Source organism: Acinonyx jubatus, chromosome B4 (assembly GCF_027475565.1).
Source record: "Acinonyx jubatus isolate Ajub_Pintada_27869175 chromosome B4, VMU_Ajub_asm_v1.0, whole genome shotgun sequence".
Lineage (NCBI taxonomy): Eukaryota > Metazoa > Chordata > Mammalia > Carnivora > Felidae > Acinonyx > Acinonyx jubatus.
Genome location: NC_069387.1, coordinates 15,376,483 through 15,400,136, shown reverse-complemented (window position 1 = coordinate 15,400,136; position 23,654 = coordinate 15,376,483). Strand labels below are relative to the sequence as shown.

Genomic DNA, 23,654 nt, shown 5'->3' with positions numbered 1-23,654 from the left:
GAACCCAGTTTTCGGTAAATAGCACCTCGGGGCCGAATCTCACCCTTTCTTCAAAATGAACCTTAAAGGTGAACACTGCCAGGAAGTCTTCCATGATTTATTCCAGTTCATGATGATTACATGTATACTTGGAATTCATGTCCCTTTTCCTCAGGCTCTACAAATGTATTAATTTCCATGGGCTTCTTGGTACATGTTGTCTCCTTGCAGCCCACGGTCTGCCATCTACCCGGGACAAATGATAAGCCTCACAGTAGCACACATCACTGCTCTGTCTCCCTTGACACCTTATGATCTTAGCTAGATCAGGCCAATGAGGAGAAGGTAAGAAGAATATGAGTAATGGTTGATTTTTTTTTAGAAATCACTGCCTAGCTACATGAAAATGGTCAGTCTCTTTGCAAGGGTCAAGAACGGGATATCTCATTAAAAAGCAGCTTAAAAACACTATTCTCAAAAGAAAATATTACAGATTTGCATGTGTTTCATTTACTACCATGTTTAGGTCTATTACACCCCGGTTCTGTGAATTTTCCAGCCTAAGCACATTAGACTATCTACAGGGGAAAATTTCAAGCGTTAAGTCGTGTCTATGGCTCTGCTAGGTGTGGGCAGGAACTGAGGAAATGGACAAAGCCCTGTTAGCCTCGAGCTGTGGCAGTGTGGCTCCCGGTTCCATCATGACACCAAGAAATGCATTCACAGCCGTGTTCCAGTCTCAGGAAGCCCCGGCTCAGGGCTTCTCTGCATCCTTTGTGAGCCGTAAGTAGCCCTAAAAGCCAAACCGGGTGGCCCTTCAAAGGGTGGGGCTGCCGCAGGCAGGCGTGTGGGAGAGTGGGGGCTGAACCAGGGTTGGCTGGAACTGGGGGTTCAAAGGGGAGGGGGTGGGGGTGGGGTCGCCTGATCCTGATAGCACACTCTTCTTTCAAAAACCAGTGAGAGTTGGAGCTGAATTCAATGGGAGGCCAACTGAGAGATGACGGAGAGGGCTTGAGTGCCACCAGCCAATGTCTAAAAATGACCCTGAAACCCAGTGCGGGGCAGGAATTAGAGAAGCCCAGGAGGCTGGTAATTAGTAGACAATCGGTGTGCCTGGTGAGCGGCACCCTGGCCTCCATGGAAGTCACCCTGGGGCTTTTTGAACCCACTGAGTATTGGATGGTCGGGCCTCACTTGACCCACCGGAGCTCACAATTTCTACCTGTGGAGACTTGCATGTTTTCACTCTCACCCAGATGATTCTCGAAGTCAGTAAACTTTGCGTCACTTTCTTCAGGATTTTCCCTTCCTTCTGTGATGACTACTCACAGATCAGAGTAGTGACAAATGCAAAGGGTTTCAAGTCTGAGAAGCAGTGATGTGTGCCTGCTGGCTGCATTCAGAGGAGTAGCCACTAAACACAAACCACTGTTTTGGAACAAGTCTGATGAAAACAATTAGAGAGAGTGATGCAGTGAATAGGTATTTCAGACACGAAGGAGAGACAGTGTGGTGGAAAGGGAGGAAGGAAAGGCCGGCCCGGGCCTAATTCCGGGTCCTCCTTCGCTTGGTTCTTGTGCGTGTGTGTGTGAGTGCATGACTGTATGTTTCGATATCCGTTTAGAAGGATACTGATATTTTCATATGTGATAGGTCAGGGAGTGATGTGCATTAACTAGTTAGTGGTTATATGCAAACAAATGTCATTTTAGTGGTGCTGATGTGAAATGTTGGGGTCTGGGAGTGAACGGTCAAGAAAGAATTCTTGAGACATCTTTGGGGCAAAAACAGTGGTTTTATTAAAGCACAGAGACAGGACTCGTAGGCAGAAAGAACTGCACTGGGGTTGTGAGGACTGACTGATTATATAGTTTCAGGCTGGGAGGACGTTAGGGATAGCTGAGTCTCTAACGAATTTGGAAGCAAGGTTTCCAGGACCTTGAGGGGCTAGATGTTGTTAGGATAAGGTCATTTACTACTGTCTAGTAAACCCTTAGTCATGAGACCCTTCAGATGTGTATCAGTGTGCCATACGTTTGCAGGATGATTGCTAACTTATATCTTGGGGAGGGTGGTTAGAAATACAGGAAGTTTCCAAAGAGGCTATATATATATATATATATATATATATATATATATATATATATAAAATATTAATTATATATAATAAATATTATATTATAGTATTATTTTATATTATATTCTAAATATATACATATAAATATAAAAATATTTATTTATTTACTTATTTACTTATTTATTTATTTATTTATTTTGAGAGAGAGACGGAGAGGCAGAGAGAGAGGGAGAGAGAGAGAATCCCTGTGGATTGATGTGGGGTTTGAACTCATGAACCATGAGATCATGACCTCAACTGAAACAAAGAGTTGGACACTTAAGCTTAACCAACTGAGCCACCCAGACTCCCCCAAAGAGATTTTTATATGTTAAAGGAGACTTACAGGAGGTCGGGGCTAATATCAAGCTAAGGTTACCTTTTGCCCCTAGCAAAGTATTACCATTGAGGCAGATGAGTTCCTGGAGGAAGGTCACCCTGCCTGCCGTAAGTCCTTGTCAATGGGCTGCAAGTTGTAAGCAAATTTGACTTTTTTCTACATTTATTTTGCCTTTGTTTTCCACATCAGTAAGAGGATGGTTCTCTATTTCTGACACCAGGGAATCATCCATGTGAGAATTTGATAAGAATTGGCATTAGTAAATTCAACATTTTTAAAAGCAGGCATTGCTTTTGTGGCCAGATTACAATATTAATGAAAATAACATAGTTTTCTAATGTTATTATAAGATATTTTAAAACCATTAAATGGGGGCACCTGTCTAGCTCAAGTCAGTAGAACATTTTCCTTTTGATCTCAGGATCATGAGTTCAAGCCCTACATTGAACATGGAGCCTCCTTAAAAAACAACAAACAAACAAATGAACAAAACCATGTAAGTGTACAAATCACTTCATCTGTTTTATGTCTTTATCTACATGAACCATATTCGATCTTTGCCCAGTTATCCTTTCCATATTATCTTCAAATTAAGTGATCTGCAATGGATTTTTGGTAAAATGTCTACTACCTAGCCCCAAACTCTGCAGCATTTTCGAAAACACATAGAATGTACTCATTTTGGCTGCATATGTATTTTAAAAATCAGAGCCCCATCCCCTTAGTTATTGTTTCTTTCATTTGGAATATGTCAGGAAATATGTCTCTAGAGAACTTGAGTCTTTCCCTCGCTGATAAGATCCTACACGTGAAAACAAATGTTCTGATTATGCCTTTTTCTTCCCACATAGGATGTGGAGGTAATTTCACCAACCCTTCAGGTTACATCCTTTCTCCAAACTACCCAAAGCACTATGACAACGACATGAATTGTACCTACATCATCAAGGCTGATCCTCTGTCCCTGGTCCTCCTGACTTTTGTGTCTTTCCACTTGGAAGGTAAGTTTATTCTTATGTAAATGACATTTAGATTCTTAATAAATGAACGAGTGATAAATAGAGCCAGAGGTGGTATAAATTCATCACTTGAAGGAAATGTTTAAAATGTTAGAGTATTTTGGGGGCATCTGGGTGGGTCAGTCAGTTGAGCATTCTACTCTTGATTTGGGCTCGGGTCAAGATCTCAGGATATGTGAGATCAAGCTCCGAATTGGTCTCTGCTGACAGTGTGGATTCTGCTTGAGATTCTCTCTCTCCCTCTCTCTCTCCCTTCCCTGCTCGCAGGCATGTTCTCTGTCTCTCAGAATAAACAAACATTAAAAAAATAAAATGTTAGAGTATTTTTGATGTAAACATGATTAAAATTCCATTTGGTATTTTAAGACCATATGTACCATTCTATATATTCCATCCAGATATGAAAAAAGTAACATAAGAGCTTTAAGAATGTAACAGAAGCATCATACGAATTGCTTAAAGAAAAAAAAAAGTCTTGAAAGGTAGCACATGTTAGTGATAGAGGTTTTTTTTTTTAAGATTTGTTTTTAAAGTTTATTCTTTACAAATTAACTTTCCATTTCTAAATTATAATTAGCCTGTAGATTTGTCACGCTACCTCTGCGTAACCCAAATTTCTTTCTGTTTGGGTTAGTCTCCCATGCCCGTGAAAAGCTACAGTAAGCAAAATATGCTACAGTATTCAGCATTGAGGAAATTTATGTTTCATAAAGATAAGAATGACATGTCAGTACTGCTACATTGATAAATTAACAAAGCTTCTCTCACTTTATCCTTTTTCTATGACCTCCTTTTCCCACATCTCTACAGGTTGTAAATTTTGGCACATGTGTTTGCTAAAAAATGCCAAGTATGAATTGATGCCTGTCACTGTGAAAATGGAAAATGAAGTAAAATGTATCTTTTCAGCATTTGCTGGCACAACATCTCTGTAGTATAAAAATGTGTTCACAGTATGTGAAGTATTAGGGGAAGGTAAAACAGTGTATCTAAAATGATCCAATTTTGTATTTAAAAATAACATGAGACCAAACAGATGAGCAAAGGGAAAGGGAAGGAAAAATAAGGTAAAAATAGAGAGGATGGCAAACCGTAAGAGACTCTTAAATACAGAGAACAAACTGAGGGTTGCTGGAGAGGTGTTGGGTTGGGGGATGGGCTACATGGGTGATGGGCATTAAGGAGGGCACTTGTTGGGATGAGCCCTGGGTGTTGTATGTAAGTGATGAATCACTAAATTCTACTCCTGAAAAAAACATTAAAAAAATAGAAGTATTATAAGAGCAAAAATAATAATAATAATAATAATAACATGCATAAGGCTATAAAGCAGTACTTTAAGAGTTTACCACTATGCATAGATTTATAGGTGATATGTATTTTCTTCATACCTTTTCTATTATTTTTATAATTGGGGAAAAGTTATTCTAATAACAGGAGAAAAGCACGTGGCTTGGATTGTGCATTTGTTCTCATTAAATTACATAATCATAAAAATGTCATCTGCCAATATCATTTAGAATTAAAAAAAGAGACGCTGGTAGATATACCATATACTATAGCCACAAAAACACTGCCAATGCCAATGGTATATGTTTTATGACAAAGGAACCCATACTGACCCCAAGCATCCTTGGGACCACTGGCCTGGGGTGGTGGGAGAGTGCACAGCATTTTAGAATGTATCCCGGGGCACCTGGGTGGCTCAGTCGGTTGGGCTTCTGACCTCGGCTCAGGTCCTGATCTCACAGTTCACAAGTTCAAGCCCCATTTCGGGCTCTGTGCTGACATCTCGGAGCCTGGAACCTGCTTCGGGTTCTGTGTGTCCCTCTCTCTCTGCCCCTCCCCCACTCATGCTCTGTCTCTGTCTCTTTCTCTCTCAGAAATAAATAAAAATGAAAACAAAATTAGAATATGTCTCAATGCCACGTCAACCACGTACTAGTCAGGTGACTTTGTGCAAATTAACCTTTCTTTCTCAAACTCAATTTTTTTTAAATATAAAATAGTAGTTATGAAACTCAAATAATGCTTGTAGAAGCCTATTTTGTGAATTATAATATATCAGAGTGGCCACTGTTCTGTTATTTTTGCTGTTGCCACCATTCTGGCTCTCCAGATAGAACTTAACACGAGTTGCCTAGAACAGATACTTGTTTTTCCCAGATTAAGTTATTTGCTAACCCTCACCCCATTGAAAGGTTGATTTTCTTAATAAGATGATAGGCTTATGATAATGTCTTGTGACATTTCCAGTGTTGCAGGTACTCAGCATGTTTGAGTAATTTCCGGCTATAGATTAATTGAATTATGATGATTCCCAAAAAGGGCAACATTAATCAAATTTATCTTGTAATTAGATTCTTATCACTAACCATAGCAATGCTGACATTCACTGAATATCATTAACAAGCCAGATATTCATTAGCTACGGTAAAAATAACCTTCCACCTCTTCCAAAGTGGGCCTGAGGAATTCATGTTCATATGTTGTGATAAAACGGAAAGTTGTTCCCCTCAAAAAGCTGCAGGTTTATTTTTATTTTATTTTATTTTATTTTATTTTATTTTATTTTGTTTCGTTTTGTTTCGTTTCATTTTTTTTCAGGAGACTTAGCCTTTCTAGCTAGGCCAAAGGAACTGTTTCTGAAAGACTGTCCACATTTGTCTGAGCATTTCTGAGCCCAGCACATCAACAGAGCCCTGTTGACCTTGGCAGAGATGAGGGTTCTAGATCTACTCTTTTGGTGGGTCATTAGCATAAAAGGTAGATCTGGCAAAAATAAGATGGGCTATCCCAGACTACAAAATACAACGGGGCCATACACTTGCATGTTGTATCTCCCAAACACTGACAGTTGGAAGGCATTGTTAGGGAAGGTATTGCTGTTCAGGCTAGCATACTGATTACTCCACTGTACCCTGGTGCTTTCACCATCGGGAGACTGGAAACGTTCAGTGACCTACCTTCCACTACAGGAGGTTATGTGATCTTCTGTATTATATCATATATAATCTTCTATAATATATATTCTATATAATTACTGATGAAATATAAAAATTGCAGTGAAATCAATTAAAAGTCATGGGAAAAATTTCTGTTTGAGCATTTACAAGGCAACATTTTTTTTTCCCTGAATGTCACCTCAAGATTGAAATGGCTCTTGGTATTCTTAACAGTGGTGTTAAAAGTTGTAAAATATAAAAAATGAAAACCAGGGGTGCCTGGGTGGCTCAGTTGCTTAAGTGTCTGACTTCAGCTCAGGTCGTGATCTCACGGTTCATGGGTTCAAGCCCCGCATCAGGCTCTGTGCTGACATCTTGGAGCCTGGAGCCTGCTTCACATTCTGTGTTTCCCTTTCTTTCTCTGCCCCTCCCCTGCTTCTGTTCTCTCTCTCTCTCAAAAATAAACATTAAAAAAATAAAATTTAAAAAATTTTAAAAAGGGGCACCTGGGTGACTCAGTTAGTTGAGCATCCAACTCTTGACTTTGGCTCAGCTCATGATCCCGGGATCATGGGATTGAGCCCTGTGTTGGGCCCCATGCTGAGTGTGGAGCCAGCTTGGGATTTTCTCTCTTTCTCCCCTCTACCTCTGCCTATCTGCCTTGCTCACACTCTCGCTTACTCACGCTCTCTTAAAAAAAAAAAAAAGCTGTAAAATAGAAGAAAATTGACAAATTCAATATGTTTCTTTTGGTCAAAAAGGAAACACCAAAAACAGACAAAAGCTAACAGCAAAGTGTAAGAGAAAACTGTCAATGTTTGTACTTATTTTGGAATCAGATGTTCTTAAATAAATATTTATTTAGTTTTCCCAAGTATTGAATGGTCACAAAGTGTAGTTTTGTGTTTTCATTATTCATGTGCCCAAGGAGATGCCTCGACATTGCTGGGAAGATGACAGACCATTTATTTTTATTTTTATTGATTTATTTTCTACCTTATAGATGAGACACTATAGATGAGGTACCCTATGGCAAGTGAAGGCCTTCTATTTCTTGATTTTTTTATCATTAAAATCAATTATAACATTGATTCACCTTAGTGAGAATGAAAAGTTTAAAAATTTTAACTAAAAAATCCTAAATCTAGGCAAAATCTTTTTTCTTTTTTTTTGAAGTTTATTTATTTTGAGAGACAGAGAAAGCAAAGAAAGGGCAGAGGGAGGGAGAGAGAGAATCTCAGGCAGGCTCTGTGCTGTCAGTGCAGAGCCAGATGCAGGGCTCAAGCTCACGAACCACAAGAGCATGACCTGAGCTGAAACCAAGAGTCAGATGCTTAACCGACTGAGCCAACTAGGCTCCCCTAGGCAAATTCTAAATTCAGTTTTTCTCAGATCAGTTGATAAGAACTAAATAGTAGAGTAGCACAGAAATTGGAGACAAACAGAAAGGCAAATGTTTTGCTCACTCTCCTCTAAAGATGGCCTCAAAAGGCCCCAAGATTAGGGCTAGATTCACAGAGTGGCCAGATGGTAAGTCCTTTGTAATATTTGGCTGAATTTTTAAAACTTACTGAGAGCTCCTGGTTTACATGTCATACCTCATATAAGCTAAAAGAGAAAAGAAAAGAAAATTTAGTTTTAGATTTTTCCTTTTGCTCTTTTTCGCACAAAGAAGCCCAATGATTAGATTTTGTCAATTGTCTTAGTTCACGTTACCCCCTGCCATATAATCTAAGGTTTTATTTTTTAATAGCATTTTTCAACTACTTAACCATTTCTTCTCTTTGCTTTCTTAACTGTTTCTAAAGAAATCAGAATGGAGGCACATTTCACAATGTATTATTTTAGAAAGCATTGGGCAACGCTTCTTTTGAAATAGTTACTCTTGATGGTTTATTCAAATTGGTCAAGCACTGGAGGCAAGAGTTCAGTTGTGTGGGATTCCCTGCTTCCTGGGTTATAAGACTTTGGCCTGCACATCCTGTAGAGCTTAGTTCTATGCTGGCACATGCTTCTTGGTCCCACTCGGTCATTCCCCCATTGGGCAATCCAGTCTTCAAGCTACTAGGAGCAATGTTGACTAGGCATTGCTGCCCTCTACTTCATGTACCTTTTCCTAGAGCTCTTCACTGCTTTACTGAAAAGACTTTATCTTATCTACAGTATTAAAATAGTCCAACCCAAATGATTTTTCCCTATCTGTAGTCCTCTTAGATATCTCTGCCTCTCTATCTATGGCTCTCAAGAAAAATTGCACTCTGAATCTAAATTTTACAAGTTTAGGGGAGCCTGGGTGGCTCAGTCGTTTAAGCGGCCGACTTTGGCTTAGGTCATGTTCTCGCGGTCCGTGAGTTCGAGCCCCGCGTCGGGCTCTGTGCGGACAGCTCAGAGCCTGGAGCCTGTTTCAGATTCTGTGTCTCCCTCTCTCTGACCCTCCCCGTTCATGCACTGTCTCTCTCTGTCTCAAAAGTAAATAAACGTTAAAAAAAATTTTTTTTTAAATTTTACAAGTTTATACTATTTGCTGAATTACTCATCCTTGGTTTCCTTTCAGTTCTCTCCAAGTTCTTGGAATCATAATGGCATTCAGAATTGAACATTTCTCTGTAATAAAGTCAGAAAAGTGTGATAAAAATTGTATTTCAATACATTGGATAGAGCCTTACCCATTTCAAACAATACAATCCCAAAGTTTTTTAGAAGGATGGAAAATAATCATCAAAACAAATCATGGAGGATTGCTTTACACTCAGAGATTTCAGTAGTAAATATACATCAAATTATTTACTAAAGATAGGATTAAGAATGACTGGAGCTCCTTTTCTCATGATACAGGCTCTAGTCCAAGGAGAATGCATCATTCAATCTCAGGTTACCTCTTCCTGATAAGTCCTCATATGTCTAATAAATGTTACCTCTTGGCCATAAACTCAACTTGGATATTTATCTTGGTCCTTGAAGAACTTCTTCAAGCCTTGACCAAGTTCCTTTCTCTTCCTAGAAGGCGATCATGCTAGTTGCATTTAACTATATTCTATTTGAGAGGTTTGTGTATATTTTTATTGTATATTCAATTGGTTTCCCCCTATGATTATGGAAGAGTGTTTTATTATCTGATAACTGTCACCAAGAATCAGACTGTTGGTGATGTGATAAGTAGAGCTTGAGGAAAGGATATATATGTGTGAATTACTTTATCCCCATCAAGATAGTTATATCTCATTTTCTTATACTTTACCTTGTTTATGCTAATCCTTGTTATGTTCTTAGACTTCAGGTAAATTTTATAAATTCTTATATCATGTAGTGTTTGATTTTTTTTATGGATAAAATTTAGAAGGACATCCTACCTTCAAGAAATGACTGCTGGAAAGGATATAAGAATGTCTTAACCTACCAAGCAACTTGCCAAATATCATTACTTTCATAATATTGAGTCAGGCTGTGCAGATGAGCAGATTTTTTTGAATGGTTTAGTTGTTTGATACTCTCTCGCCATCTACAAAAAGATTATAAAATCCTCTCTCAACTTCCTCTGCCTCTCCCCTACCCAATGTCCTTATTGTTGAACATAGATCTTTGTGAACAGTTAATGAGTTTTGGTTGTATCTTGTTATAGATGTACCACTGCTATTTGGCAAACTTTCTAGAACTGAACTGGTTCCTTTAATTAATATTTTGGAAACATGATCAACTCTATGACACTTTTTACCCATGTTTCACAACCTTTCCATAATTTTCTAAGACAACCACCACTGTCATAGTCTATATCATTAGGTCAACAACTTAAAAACTAACTCTTTAATACTTAACAGATATCTGCATAGCAAACTATTGGATCAAAGTGGAACCAAGCTTTTAATGTAGCATTGGCAATATTTCCTTTCATTCTGTGATTTTGCTATTAAAACTTTATATATTGTCGATGGCTAAAGATATTTTTAAGCTAATGCATAATATTTTTTGATTCTCAAACTCACCTACTCTGAATTTTTAAAATTCCAATAAAGATTTTAGTGGCTTGAGCACAAATTAAGAGGTTACAATTAAGGGTACATAATCTTTCAGAATTCAAACTATGCATCTGACTTTAATGTATTTCTTTTTTTGTCCTATTTTCCCAACAACATATTGCTTCTATTTATATGGTATTGTCATGGAGTTAAGTCTTTCACATTTCTAGGAGATTTATCTCCAATTAGAAGCATTCCTATTCCAGGATTTCCAAAATGAAGAAATTCTTTGAGGTTAATTTAATAAATATCTTGAACTCATACTCAAGATTGAAGTTGGGTAGAAACATAGCTAGGGAGCCAAATGTCCTCCATCAATTTTTTCTCTAAGATAATACATCTGAAAAGGAGAGGGGGATTTTTAATATACAGATATGTAAAAGAAAATGCATTTATCAAGCTTATTTCAGTTAGAAGTGGTAGATGATCTTCAGGTTAGCACTGATACAGAGTTTATAGGAAGAATGCTGGGCTATCTTCTCTCATAAATGGGAGGTTTAAAAATAAGAAGGGAGTTATGGGCTTCCAGAACAAGCAGAAGCAGGAACAAGAATCCTTCAGAATGCTCTCTTTCCTTCCCACTCCCGCCCCACCCCCATCTCTTTTTGTTGCTTTCCGCACGACAACTTCATTTTCTCTTACCGCAGCGGACCTTCTGTCACATGTCAGGAGACAGCTGCTGATGTTTTCCCAAGTTGAACATCTGTGGCTTCTACTATTGACTCCCTCTTACTCAGTTACAGGTTGAACACACCTGATTGGTCTAGATTGGGTCCTACATCCTATCTTGAAGTAATCAATCTATCAACAGTGCTCAGGATAGTGGGATTCTATAAAAATAATAACAATGATTATGATTATGATAGTCCCTGGAATTATAATTTCTGACCCAGCAATTCCACTCTTAGGTATTTATCCAAAAGAAATAGAGATTTGAGACCATGCTGGTGTCCAGAATATGAAAGAACTCTTACAGGTCAACAATAATAGATGTATGACCTAATTTTAAAATGGCAAAGGGTCTGAATAGACATTTCTTCAAAGAGAGTATGCAAAGAGAGTATCCAATAAGCACATGAAAAGATGCTTAGTGTCATTAGTCATAGGGAAATGCAAATCAACACCATAATGAGCTATTACTTTGTACCCACTAGGATAGCTAAATAAAGACAGACAATAACAAGTGTTGGTGAGGGGGTGGGAAACTGGAACCCTCATATAGTGCTGGTGGGGTGGTAAAATGGTGTAGCATCTTTGGAAAATAGTCAGGTCCTAAAAATGTTAAACAGAGAGTTACCATGAGTCATCAATTCTAGTCCTGCTTAAATACCCAAGGGAATTGAAGCCATATGTCCACACAAAACCTTGTACATGAATGTTCACTGCAGCATGATTCATAATAGCCAAAAGGTAGAAACAAACCAAATGTCCATTCATTGCTGAATGGATAAACAAACTGTGGTCTATCCATATAATGGAATACTACTCAGCCTTGGAAGGAATGAAATACCAACACATGCTGCAACATGGATGAAACGCAAAAACATCATGTTGAGTAAAAGCAGCCAGTGACAAAAGACTGCATATGACACAATTCTGTTTATGTGAAATGTCCAGAGTGGACAAATCCATAGAGATTGAAAGTAGGTTCGTGGTTGCCTAGGGTTGGGAGAGCAGTAAAGAGGGAGGGGTAAATGGGCAGTGATTATTAATGGGGCAGAGTTTATCTCCAGGAGAATGCAAATGTAGAACTGGGGACAATGTTAGATACCTCAGTTGCCATGGTACTGTAAGTTAAAAACACCTTTCCAAGGGGCCACTTGATAAACCCAAAAAGAACCTTACCTTTGTACCAGTAACCCAACTTCTAAAAACATATCCTAATGACATAATGAGAAACTTCAGCAAATATCTATGTACAAGAGTGTTTGTTTCAACAGTATTTTTAATCAAAATAAGGTGGAAAAGATAGAATTAGCAAGCAATGGAGGATTAATTGAACTTAATATGGTACATCTATATGTTAGAGTTTTACGTATGCATTAAATTCAATGTTTTAAAAGAATATTTAATCACATAAAATGTGTGGTTATGTTATTTTATGTTAATAAAAATTAAGTTACAAAAGATCATGCTCAGTATGATCCCATTAATGTTTTCACAGTGTCATTAACCTGTAAAAATGACTGCATAGGGTGCAGTAATAAGTCTTTTAAAAATTTTGTTTATAGTGTTTTGCATTTCTCTGTGGAATGGCTTAGAGTATATATTTCTATGCATATATAATTAGAAAAAAAACAGTGATATATAGATATGTATATCTAGCAGTCACTAAACTCTTAACTAATGTTGTTTGTGTGAATATTTAAAAATGTTGTTCAGTGAATATTAAGGAATTTCTCATTATCTCTCCATGGTAGGAGTCCCTTATCTGTACATATGCATTAAGTTAAAACAGGGTTTTGCAGGATGCCTGGGTGGCTCACTGCGCTCAGCATCTGACTTCGGCTTGGGTCATGATCACTCAGCTTGTGAGTTAGAGCCCCGTGTTGAGGTCTGTGCTGATAGCTTGAAGCCTGCTTTGGATTCCGTGTCTCCCTCTCATTCTCATTCTGCCTCTCCCCCATTCATGCTCTGTCTCTCTCTGTCAAGAAGTAAATAAACATTAAAGACATTTTTTTAGAGCAGGGTTTTGCAAAAGCAGTGTGGTTGACATTTTGGGCCAGGTGACTTTTGTCGTGGTGGGAGGAGGGGAAGGTGTGGGTTGCCCTGAGCACTGGAACATGTTTAGCAGGACCCCTGGCCTTGCCCCACTCCATGCCACTAGTGCACCCCAGCGTTACAACGAAATGTTGTCTTCACGTCTTGCCCAGTGTCCCTGGCAGGCAAAATTGTTCTCAGTCTATAGTCACTGAATGAAAGGAGCCATTTTATAAAGGAAGAAAATTCTGGATTGTTTGAGAGCGGGATTTATCTATTGTGGAGATCTACCTGTTTTCTCATACCGCTTGCTTTATAACTAGGGTAAACATGGTTTCATCAGGACACCAAGTTAAATAGCGACTTACCAAAATAGCTCTTGACTCTTCTTTTAATTTCTATGTACATTGCATGAATCTGCATTACATTTTTGTCTGAACATTGATAGCACTGATCACCCTTGTTGTTTCTGATTCTAACGCTGGTTGTTCCGTGCTCTATGCAGCTCGCTCAGCTGTAACGGGTAGCTGTGACAGTGATGGCCTTCACATCATCAGAGGCTCCAGCTTCTCTTCCACGCCTTTTGCCACCATATGTGGTGACGAGATCCTGCCTCCTGTCACCATCGTAGGCCCGGTGCTGTTCAACTTCTACTCAAATGCATACACCACTGCCTTGGGATTCAAGCTTGACTATAAGATAACCCGTGAGTAGCTATAATGATATTGTCTGGAATTTGCTTCTTTTCTTGAGTCATTCCCATAAGGAGTTTTAATGGTGATTCATACATCACCACTTGAAGACTCAGACACATTAAGGGGAAAAATTATCAATTAGATGCCTGCTCTACAAATACTCAGGCATTTTCTTCAAAAATCAACGCAAAAAACAAAAAATGGGGGGAGGGGACCTTTTCAATGAACTTTGGGTAGAACTACTCTTTGAAAACCAAATGGAAGATTGGGATTTATTTTGGTAATTTAAGTTAGAATTAACGTTCCTGCTGTCTTTAGTTGTTAGTATATTATATAAAGGTGACTTTTGGCCTGGACTATTCAGATACCTGTTTCATTTCTCCAAATCACTTTGCTAATGTGAAAAGTAGTATTTTATGATTTAGAAAAAAAGTTGAAGAGAATATCGTTGTGATGTTCTGTTCGGAAATAATTTTTAAATAATATACAAAAAGCATAAGGTCTAATGGAAAAGAAAAGATTGATATATTCAACTCTGTTATAATTTGCAACTTCTTTATTTCAAAGGCAAAGTGAAAAGGCATGTCATAGATTGAGCAACGGCCTTGGTAGCTACCAGGATCTTTTCATTCGCTATAGACGATTTAATCATGTATTTAAAAACCATAAGATTATGTTTCCCTATTTTCAATAGTCTTTTCCTCTCCTGCAATAAACTTGGTCAGGTCACTGGCCATTTTTAAGACGCCATCCCAGTTTCAGTAACATGGGCACACAAATCTGGCCAAAGCTTTGTTTTGTTATGTCTTTACTTGACCAAAGGTCATTGATAAAGTTAAATCGTTTTCTTTCACTGCCCCCCATCCACAGAGAAGACTGGAAACTGACTCATGAAAAAGGCTTCTATAATTCATTCACATTAGCTGTGACCTGAGTCCTAATAACCCCATTTGTGAAGTGTGGCTATGTGTGGTTCCGTAGGTCCATGGGCACAAAGAGAATGGATGTGGGCGCAGTAAGCATTCCTTCCCCCAGTTGTCTTATTGAATGAAGAGGAGCATCAGGTTGTTTTATTCTTGTGGCATCACTGGTGTTTTGGAGACTTAGATGCTGCTTTATGTTCTTCTAGTTTTTAATCTCTCCTTTTCCCCAAAATACTGTAGGTAAGCTTTACCGTATCTATGATGAGAGTCTCATTTACAGAGTGTTGACTTTAAGATTTCAAATTCTGACAAGGTACAAATTTGGGTGCTTGGGGACATTGATAAGCTTTCAGAGACCAAATAACTGTGTATAAGCTGAAATAAAATAATGGTTACACAAATCTTATGTTTAATTCACTACATTTGTCTCCAGAGGTCTGAGTGTGTGAATACTTGTGGGCATGTAGAGAATTGCCTTCCTTGAAAAATGGGCTTACCTGAGGGACTATAAACTAACCAAGCAAGCAGCCAACCAACAAATAACCTTACTAACCTTAAATGGCAGCTGTAATTTGTCATTTATAAGAGATGTAAATGGAATATATCTACTGACATTATATAAACCATAGAAATATCATCAAAATATACTAACATTGTAATTTTTGGATCAAAATATAAACATAAGCCTTTCTCACTGTAAGGAGTGGGGCACTTTCCATCATTGTGTGGCATAATCCAATCCTCCTTATATGTAAGGCCAAGCAAAAATAATAATTTTATATTTTTAATAATGGGAATTGATTCTCTTTTTATGGCTGTTGTTTTTTGATTAATAGAAATAACCAAGGGCTCTGGGCTGTTGATTGCTGGAGTTAGGGTGGGGAGTAGAACTAGCCTCTTCATTCTTGCTAAATTAAAGACCATTACTCCAAATTTGGGCAAATACAGTCCTTACCAGTCTCGCAACTAAATGAAAATACAAAGGACCCAAAAGCTATGCATCTGAGCCCATGAAAGGAACTAACCTTGAAAGTTCTAAAAACTATTTCCAACACTTCACCTTATAATAGTCTATCTTTGACAGAGGAGACTCTATATTTAAGATCTTTAATCTATATTAAAGATTTCCGGATCACAATCCTTCCTGGGTTCAGATGCTCACAACAAATCTGCATGCCTTTTCTAAGCTTCCAGTTATCTCTGTCATCCCTCTCAATCTGTCAGTTAAACATAGGGAAGGGGCACTTGGGTGGCCCAGTTGGTTAAGTGGCCAACTTCGGCTCAGGTCATGATCCCACAGCTTGTGAGTTCAAGCCCCATGTCGGGCTCTGTACTGACAGCATGGAGCCTGAAGCCTGCTTCAGATTCTGTGTCTCCTCTCTCTGCTCCTCTTCTGCTTGTGCTCTGTCCCTCTCTCTAGCAACAATTAAAAAAATAAATAAATAAATAAATAAATTTTAAAAACTTAAAAAAAAAAAACAACACGTTAGGAAAGGAAAGGGTAGTTATACCCCAACCACATGAAATGTTCTTTCTCATTATTTTCATCCTGGTCATTAATTTGACTCAGACTCATTCTATTCCAAGATGTGCCTTAAAGTATTCTTCCCTGCTTCTACTCCCTTACTGTCTCTTTCTCTGAGCTCAGTGGAACAATCAATATTATTTGTAAACAACAATGAAGGGGGGGTTGAGTTTTTTAACACAGATGATTGTTATATCTCTTAGGAGAAAAGGTACAATAGAAAGGATATCTCAAAATTATTCTTTCATACTATGAGTAATACTTGTTCTCATGAAATACTTGTTCTCTGTTTTCTATTGCAGCCTGTGGCGGTGTGTTCAACTTCTCCATCGGGGTCATCAGGAGCCCTGCCTATGCACATTCAGACTACCCCAACAATATACACTGTTTGTACACCATCATCGGCAGAGAGGACAGAGTGATTCAGCTCAAGTATGTAAGACAGATGTACCTTCTTTAAAATATGTTCAGCTCTATTTACGGAAAAGACAGTCCTTCACGATAAAGAACACTGATTCTTCTTGGAGGTATATAAGGGAACCTCGAGGAAGGGAGAGTGAAGTTTCTGTTGAGAGTGAAGTATAAATCCAGGAAATGGGTGTCCTTCCTCCCACACAAGCCAGTAGTGATTAGGGAGAAAAGCAGGCACTCCGCCAGTGAAAATGAATATTATAATTTTCCAACAGTTTCAAAAGAGCCTCGTATAATGGGTTGTAAAATTATAAACCTGTCTTGGGAACAGCAAGAGAAAGTAGTATCCATTTGTTGGACACTTATTATATACACAAGGGACTTTAATTGACACTTCACTTAATTCCCTTCTTTCATTCTGAAAACAGTCATATGAGGTATTTATTATTAAACTCAGTTTACTGATGAGAAAACTGAGGCTTAGAAGGGTCAAATAACTTTCTCAATGTGATATGCTATTAAATGAAGACTCAAAATCTGAATTCACATCATATTTTCTCCCAAAGCCATGTCCTTAATATTTCCCTGTGCTATCTCTTGAAGGGCAAATATTTCCTGACTACTTAAGAAATGTATTTTTATCCATGTATCAGAACACCTCTAAACTGGTGCTATTCAGTATCGCTTATATCATCGGTAAAACTGTCCCCTAATCCTACCTACTCCCCGCAGGACTGATTAAGGGAATACGACCTCCAGTTTTAAGTGATAAAGTTTAAAATCACATTCATCTGAGATGACGTATTTGTAAGTCTTGTATTTCAGTGATATACAGTTTATGGCAGAAAACTCTGAAAGCTGGTGTGGTTCACAACGATCTAGAATTCTTTATAGAAGGTTGACGGGCTAGGTTCTCCCCTACCTAGCCCCCTGCCACCCTGACTAAATGTTTGTGATCACTTTCATCCCTAAAAACGATATCCTTTCTGCAGTTTGCCTCCAGGGACCTCATATATCAAACGGGTCTTTGGACGTAAAGACAAGTCTCACCCAGCCTGACTGGGTTCCTGTAGCAGACAGTAAGTGGTCTCTAGACTGGATCTTGAAGAAAGCCGATCTCCCCTGGGATTATTTGTAACGAAGCTGTGCCCAAAGGGTGAAAAAGTCCTTTAAGTCCTAGGAACAAAAGAATAAACCAAAGCTGTCAGATGGTCCAGAGCAGGAGGCCTATGAACAGAAGTGTAAGGAGTCAGTCTTGTCATCTGCCATGATGCGACAGCATTTGCTTCTACGTCCGCAGGATCATAGTTGATCTATATACTACATATGTTGATAACATATATTTCTGTTTCCTCCCTGGGCCCTGGGCTCATCATAGTCAAAGTCCATGTCAGCATGTTTGGAAAATTATTTATTAGGCTCTTTCCAAGAACCTAAAGCCTATGAAAGAGATACTACCTCAGGCATTAAAGAGGTTTTAGACAGTTGTAAAAGAGGACTTCCTCCACCAGTGCTCCCAAAGTGTGCTGGTGACATAAACTTTTCTATCAATGGGACTTTCCACATATTTTCTGTGCTCTGGGAAAAATGATACAACATAAAAAGCCAAACCTTTCTGAGTCTTCTTGGAAACCCACATCTTTATCTTTCTTTGTGAATGCACATTGTGGAAAATAAATGCGTCATCCAAGGAGGATGAAAATAAATGCAGTATTTTTAGAAATGACCTGGCTATTGCTCTGCCCTCACCATCATCATCATCATCATCATCATCATCATCAGGACATTAAATATTACATGTGGTTAAAGAAAATAAAGAATTTTTCATCTTGTTCTTAATCACCAGCTTGGAAAAAATTGAACTAATGAAAAGCTTTAAAAGAATTTACCGATCTTTTTTTCTTTTCCTTCAGGCTCTTAAAAGGAATTTTCAAATTAGATATTTTCAAATTATTCTGCCGATATGTTATTTATTGTAGCTGCTAGCAAAAAGAAAAAAAAAACTGAGAAAGCAGAAGAACTTCCAAAACAATTAGGGAAGGATATCAAATAATTCAAATAGGTTTAAGAAAAAAATGTTATAGTCAACACACCCTAAAATCCTAAAGATAAACCATGTGGAAAGGCTTGATTGTTTGGGAACTCTGGGATTAGTTACTTGAAATGACAGAGTGTAGGCCTTAGATCCATATCGTATCTCAGGCCATTAAAGTAAAACTAAGGATGTATCTGTCAGGATAGTTTTGAGTGGTAACAAGCAAGCCCAAAGCACAGTAGCTTCATGAGCTCATTTCTCACCCTCACCTGTATGAGTATGTCCAACGTGGCCTGGTCACTCAGCAGCCCAGGCTGACAGAAGCTTCATTTGTACATTTGAATCCATGGTCCATCAGGCAGTGGGAAGGCAGTATGGCCAACTGAGTAGTGACTTTTTAAAAACATCTTCCAAAAAGTAATGCATATCACTACTGCTTACATTTCTGTGGCCAAAGCAAGTCTTGGGACCATGGTGAACCTCAGAGTGTGCACAGATGGGCAATTCTCCCAAACATCAGGAAGGCAGAGAGCTGGGGATGTGTGGTGAAGTTCCTGTTAACAACCACAGTGATCTTAAATGTCAGTTTTCGCTTATAGCAATCAAATCAGTAACACAGCATATTGTTTCTAATATTTTCTATCAAGTAAAGCATGGATATTCTGCTTCTAGTCTTTGTCTTTTTTTATTTTTATTTTTATTAAGTTTTTGATTTTTTGGTTCCTTTTGTTCTTTTACAAGAACTAAAGGTATACTGTAATGGAAATCCAAATGGAGAACATCAGTATTAACAAGGTTCATTCCACAGGTTTAGTGATTTTGATGTGGTTCCCTCCACCTTCTGCTCCCAAGACTATCTGGCAATTTATGATGGTTCTAACATCAGTAATCCTCTTCTTGGAAAATTCTGTGGGTCCATTCTTCCACCAAATATTAAGAGCAGCAATAACAGCATGCTTCTGGTATTCAAGACAGATTCGTTTCAAACAGCAAGAGGTTGGAAAATAACTTTCCATCAGACACTGGGTAAGAATTGTGGATATATGAATCTATTTTTCATGACTGTTACTTTTCTGCTTTATTTTTTTTCACCTGACCAAAGTTGCTTTTCATTTAAATTTTGAGGAATAGGTCACATAAAGTTTTGGTTTTAAAAATTACATATGCTCTATTTTGATTAAAAAAACAATCACTCAATGGAGTGCCTAGGTGGTTCAGTCGGTTAAGCATCTGACTTCGGCTCGGGTCATGATCTCAGGGTTCGTGGGTTCGAGCCCCGTGTCGGGCTCTGTGCTGACAGTTCGGAGACTGGAGCCTGCTTCGGATTCTGTGTCTCCTTCTCTCTCTGCCCCTCCCCCACTTGCGCTTTGTCTCTGTCACTCAAAAATGAATAAACATTAAAAAAAATGACTCAACTAATATACCTCTTAGGTATACAAAGGTAAACTCTACCTACACAACCGTCTCTAATGAGACCTGTGCCTCATTTTATCACTGACAGAAATGGTGGAATTTTAGCCTAAAAGCAGGCAAGGGCTCCATCAAGGAAAAAAGGCCTCATGACCTGTGTTGCCTTTATCTTTAAAATGATGAAGAGCCTTGGGAGGATTTTAAGTAAAAACTGCATGGCCAGACTTGACTTCTTTCTGGAAAGGTGACAGGTAGCAGGGTGGAGGAAGGCTGGAGAGGAGGGAAACTGTGACCTGACGAGAAGAAGCTCACTGCAGAATTCTGGATGGGAAAGGTTGAAGGCTCACATTGACACAGTGGGAAAGGAAAATGAAGGAAAGGTAAGAATTCAGAGAAACTGAGAAGGTAGAGTGCGTGGGAAGTACAGTGTGGAAGTTGGTGACATATTGCAGGAGGAGAGGATTTGACGATTTCTGGATAGTGGCACCTTAGGAGGCTAAGATTTAGGGAAGAAATACTAGACTTAGTTTGGAGCAGTTGTGGTTGGAGGCCTCAGAGATAACTAAGTGGAGACATACAGGAGGAAATTGATCCTCAAGAAGCAATTTGGGCTGGAGAGAATGATCTGGAAATCTTCTAGAGGTGAAAGGAAAAGATAGATGTGAGGTTAAATTGAAGACCGTTTATTCCCACTGCATGTGAGAAGTAATTATATAAAATTGACTCAGAGCTTTGAGTCATTTAAACTCTAAATGAGATAATCCATTCTGTTTATCTATATTCATAGCGTCAATGGCACAGTCTAAGAAAACTTACGTTTGACTCTGCAAAGTGCTTTGATTCCTCCATTTGGATATAGATGTGATTCATGTTCTGCAAATGAACAGCTCACCAAACAAATCACATTCTCTGTGAGTGAAGACTTAAAGAGACCTGAGATGTTTTCTGCAATAAGCTTTCTGAGTCACTATTGAAACTCTTTCTTTCTCTTTACCCCATGCTGTGGATCACCTTCATCCCTCTGATACAGAGCAAAGCTTACCTTAAGCTTTCTTTACGTTTGATGTGTCGCTTTTTTGTGCATTTCTTGAGGGAAGCAATTAGACGTTCGTGGTGTGAAGACTTCCTAACAAAATGCAGACATCATGACAAATTGTATCAGAAAACCACTTTGCCACCTATCGTACTTGGCTGGATCAACAATAACTTGAGAGCCAGTCTCACGGGCAGACAGGGAGTATTGCCTCAATAGACTTGCCTACGTGAAGTGGTGTGCAAAACGCAGAGGCTGTTTTGAAAGAAAAATTCATTTGCCTTTGGAGATTTTATTTTTTAATACACGAAAGAATTCACATATTCTTGCCTTTAGCACAGACTTTAGAATCAAATGACATTTATTTGCATTTGTTCTTGCTACCTGCTTTCAAGTTGTTTTCCTTTTTTCCTAATATATTCTCACATGACCATTGAAATGGTCTTAAAGTGCTCCACGCTGTTGTCATCTGCACAAAGCTTCCCGAGTTAGTCAGTGTTCCCCAGCCTCGTTAATGACCGTGTTGTTTTTCTGAGCTACAAAGAAGGCATCTGTGGACTTACTGTGATTTGATGGAGTGAAGCAGCACAGGAGGAAAAATCTTGCCTTGTCAGAGGCACTGTTCACGTATGAGCACTTTGCTCTATCAGTCAATGACTGCTTTCCTCTGGTCACGGTTATAGGAAGGGTTCAAGTGCAGGGAACAAAAAGTGGACTGTCATTAGTTGCCCGAGTTGTGTGACCACTGCATTTCATGATGATGACTTTGACCTCTTTTTCATCTGTGTAATTGCCATTGGCCACTTGGAAATATCTAAGAAGTAATTTTAGGTAATCTTTAATAGTAATTTTTTACTGAAAACCTCGGTGTTACCATTTCGTATTGCTTTGGTCTCACAAAGCTTTCAAGACCACACAGGTGAGTTTGCTGATCACTCTGCATAACTTTTCAATTTTGATTTTTGTTTGTTTATTTGTGGTAAGGAAGTGGGGGAAAGAGCATAACATTAGATTGAATTCTAGGGCTTATAGAACCTTTTAGTTACAGATCTGCATTAAAAAAAAAAACCAAAAAACAAAAAAACTAGCCAGTAAGCTGCACGTTTCACATCTGTCTCACCCACCGAAAGCCACCCCACTTTTCCGTAAAGAGGGGAAAGAGCCTGTGTGGACCCGACAGTCAACAGTCAACTGAATTTTTGACGGGGGATGTGCGGGTCAGTCCGGGAAACAGTATTTTCACAGAGTAAATAATTGCTGTGAAGACGAGACCATTTTAGCCTTTGACATCCCAGTTTCGTTCATCTTGACACGCACTGGAGTTTTGCACATTCACTATTTACATTATACACTTGACAGTAATTTACTTCAACGTTTCAGAGGTCAGTAAAGAGCCCCATTCGTGTAAGTCTGTGATCATAAGGTGAACTCCTTTGTTTGTATTGCTGATGGGTCAGAACAAATTTGGGGGAAATATCCTATAGTTTGTGTCAATTACTAAATGTGTAGGGAAACGGAGTTTCCTTCTGTATTCCAGGCCTGTAATGCACAGGGCGTAAGGTAATAAGAAAGGAAGGCAGGTCTTTCATGGGGGCTCACATCTAACTGTAACATTAATCTGCCTTCCTCTCTCTCCCCCTGCACCCCAGCATTCCATGAGTAATTCATCCTGAAAGAAGATAACCAGGAAAGGGATCATCCTGGGCGTTAGGGATCTGTGCAACTCTGAAATTATCTGAGTGTTTTCTCAAGAGCGTGCATTGCTTTCCTCTGATTGTCACTGGTATCAATGATCTTACCAAGTTTCAAAAGCCATCAGTCCTGTGGGTTTGGCTGAAATGGGAATGCTGTATATAGTGCAGAATTGACATTTTTAAGTGCCCTATAGTCTGCTCACTTCTGCTAGTTGAGTTTTTGTCCCTCCTTGACCACCAGGGGCTGCTTTGGCCATGACTGTGCTCACATGTATGTCCTGTGAAGCATTTCAGGCTTGCAAATGTATTTTTAAACCATCAAGGCCCCTGTTGCCTTTTACTGTCCCGGTCTCATGCCAGGGTGCCGCTCAGTCAGTCTTACTCACAACATGCTTGTCACGTTAGGCATCAGGCTTCTAGATACTTGATTAGATCAGGGATTTAAAGTACATTTACTTGTGCAGTGCCGCGGTACTTTCATGTGTTTTTTAAAGTAATGTCTTCTATAACACTTCAGCAAAATGTTGGGGTCAAAACTGACCCTGGCCTAATTAGGTGTGAGGTTGGTAGGCATTTTGCTCAGTGAGTAGCCCAGGAGAGAGTAAAAAGTGACCCTTCAGGATGACATGTCCTAGAAGGACAAAGACGTCACCCTGGGGAAGATGACAGGATTGGGGACGAGAGGTTCTCTTCCCCTAAGACTGTGAACACTGGATGTATGACTAAAGCTCCCAGCCCCCCCGTTACCCACAGCACACGTGCTGAGGATGAGGCCACTCCCGGTCGCTAGCTGGGGTGTTCACCATATGGAGAACT

The 23,654-nt window shown here is 38.9% G+C and overlaps 1 protein-coding gene across 1 annotated transcript in view; it reads left to right on the top strand.

Annotated features, from left to right (window-relative positions):
• The window catches only part of CUBN (cubilin), a 274,477-nt gene that overhangs the window by 214,042 nt on the left and 36,781 nt on the right, over window positions 1–23,654 (top strand). Inside the window, exons 55-59 of the mRNA XM_027073522.2 lie at window positions 606–762; window positions 3,287–3,436; window positions 13,618–13,818; window positions 16,558–16,687; window positions 19,510–19,727. Coding sequence (XP_026929323.2) covers window positions 606–762; window positions 3,287–3,436; window positions 13,618–13,818; window positions 16,558–16,687; window positions 19,510–19,727 — 856 coding nt within the window. The remainder of the gene's footprint in view (window positions 1–605; window positions 763–3,286; window positions 3,437–13,617; window positions 13,819–16,557; window positions 16,688–19,509; window positions 19,728–23,654) is intronic.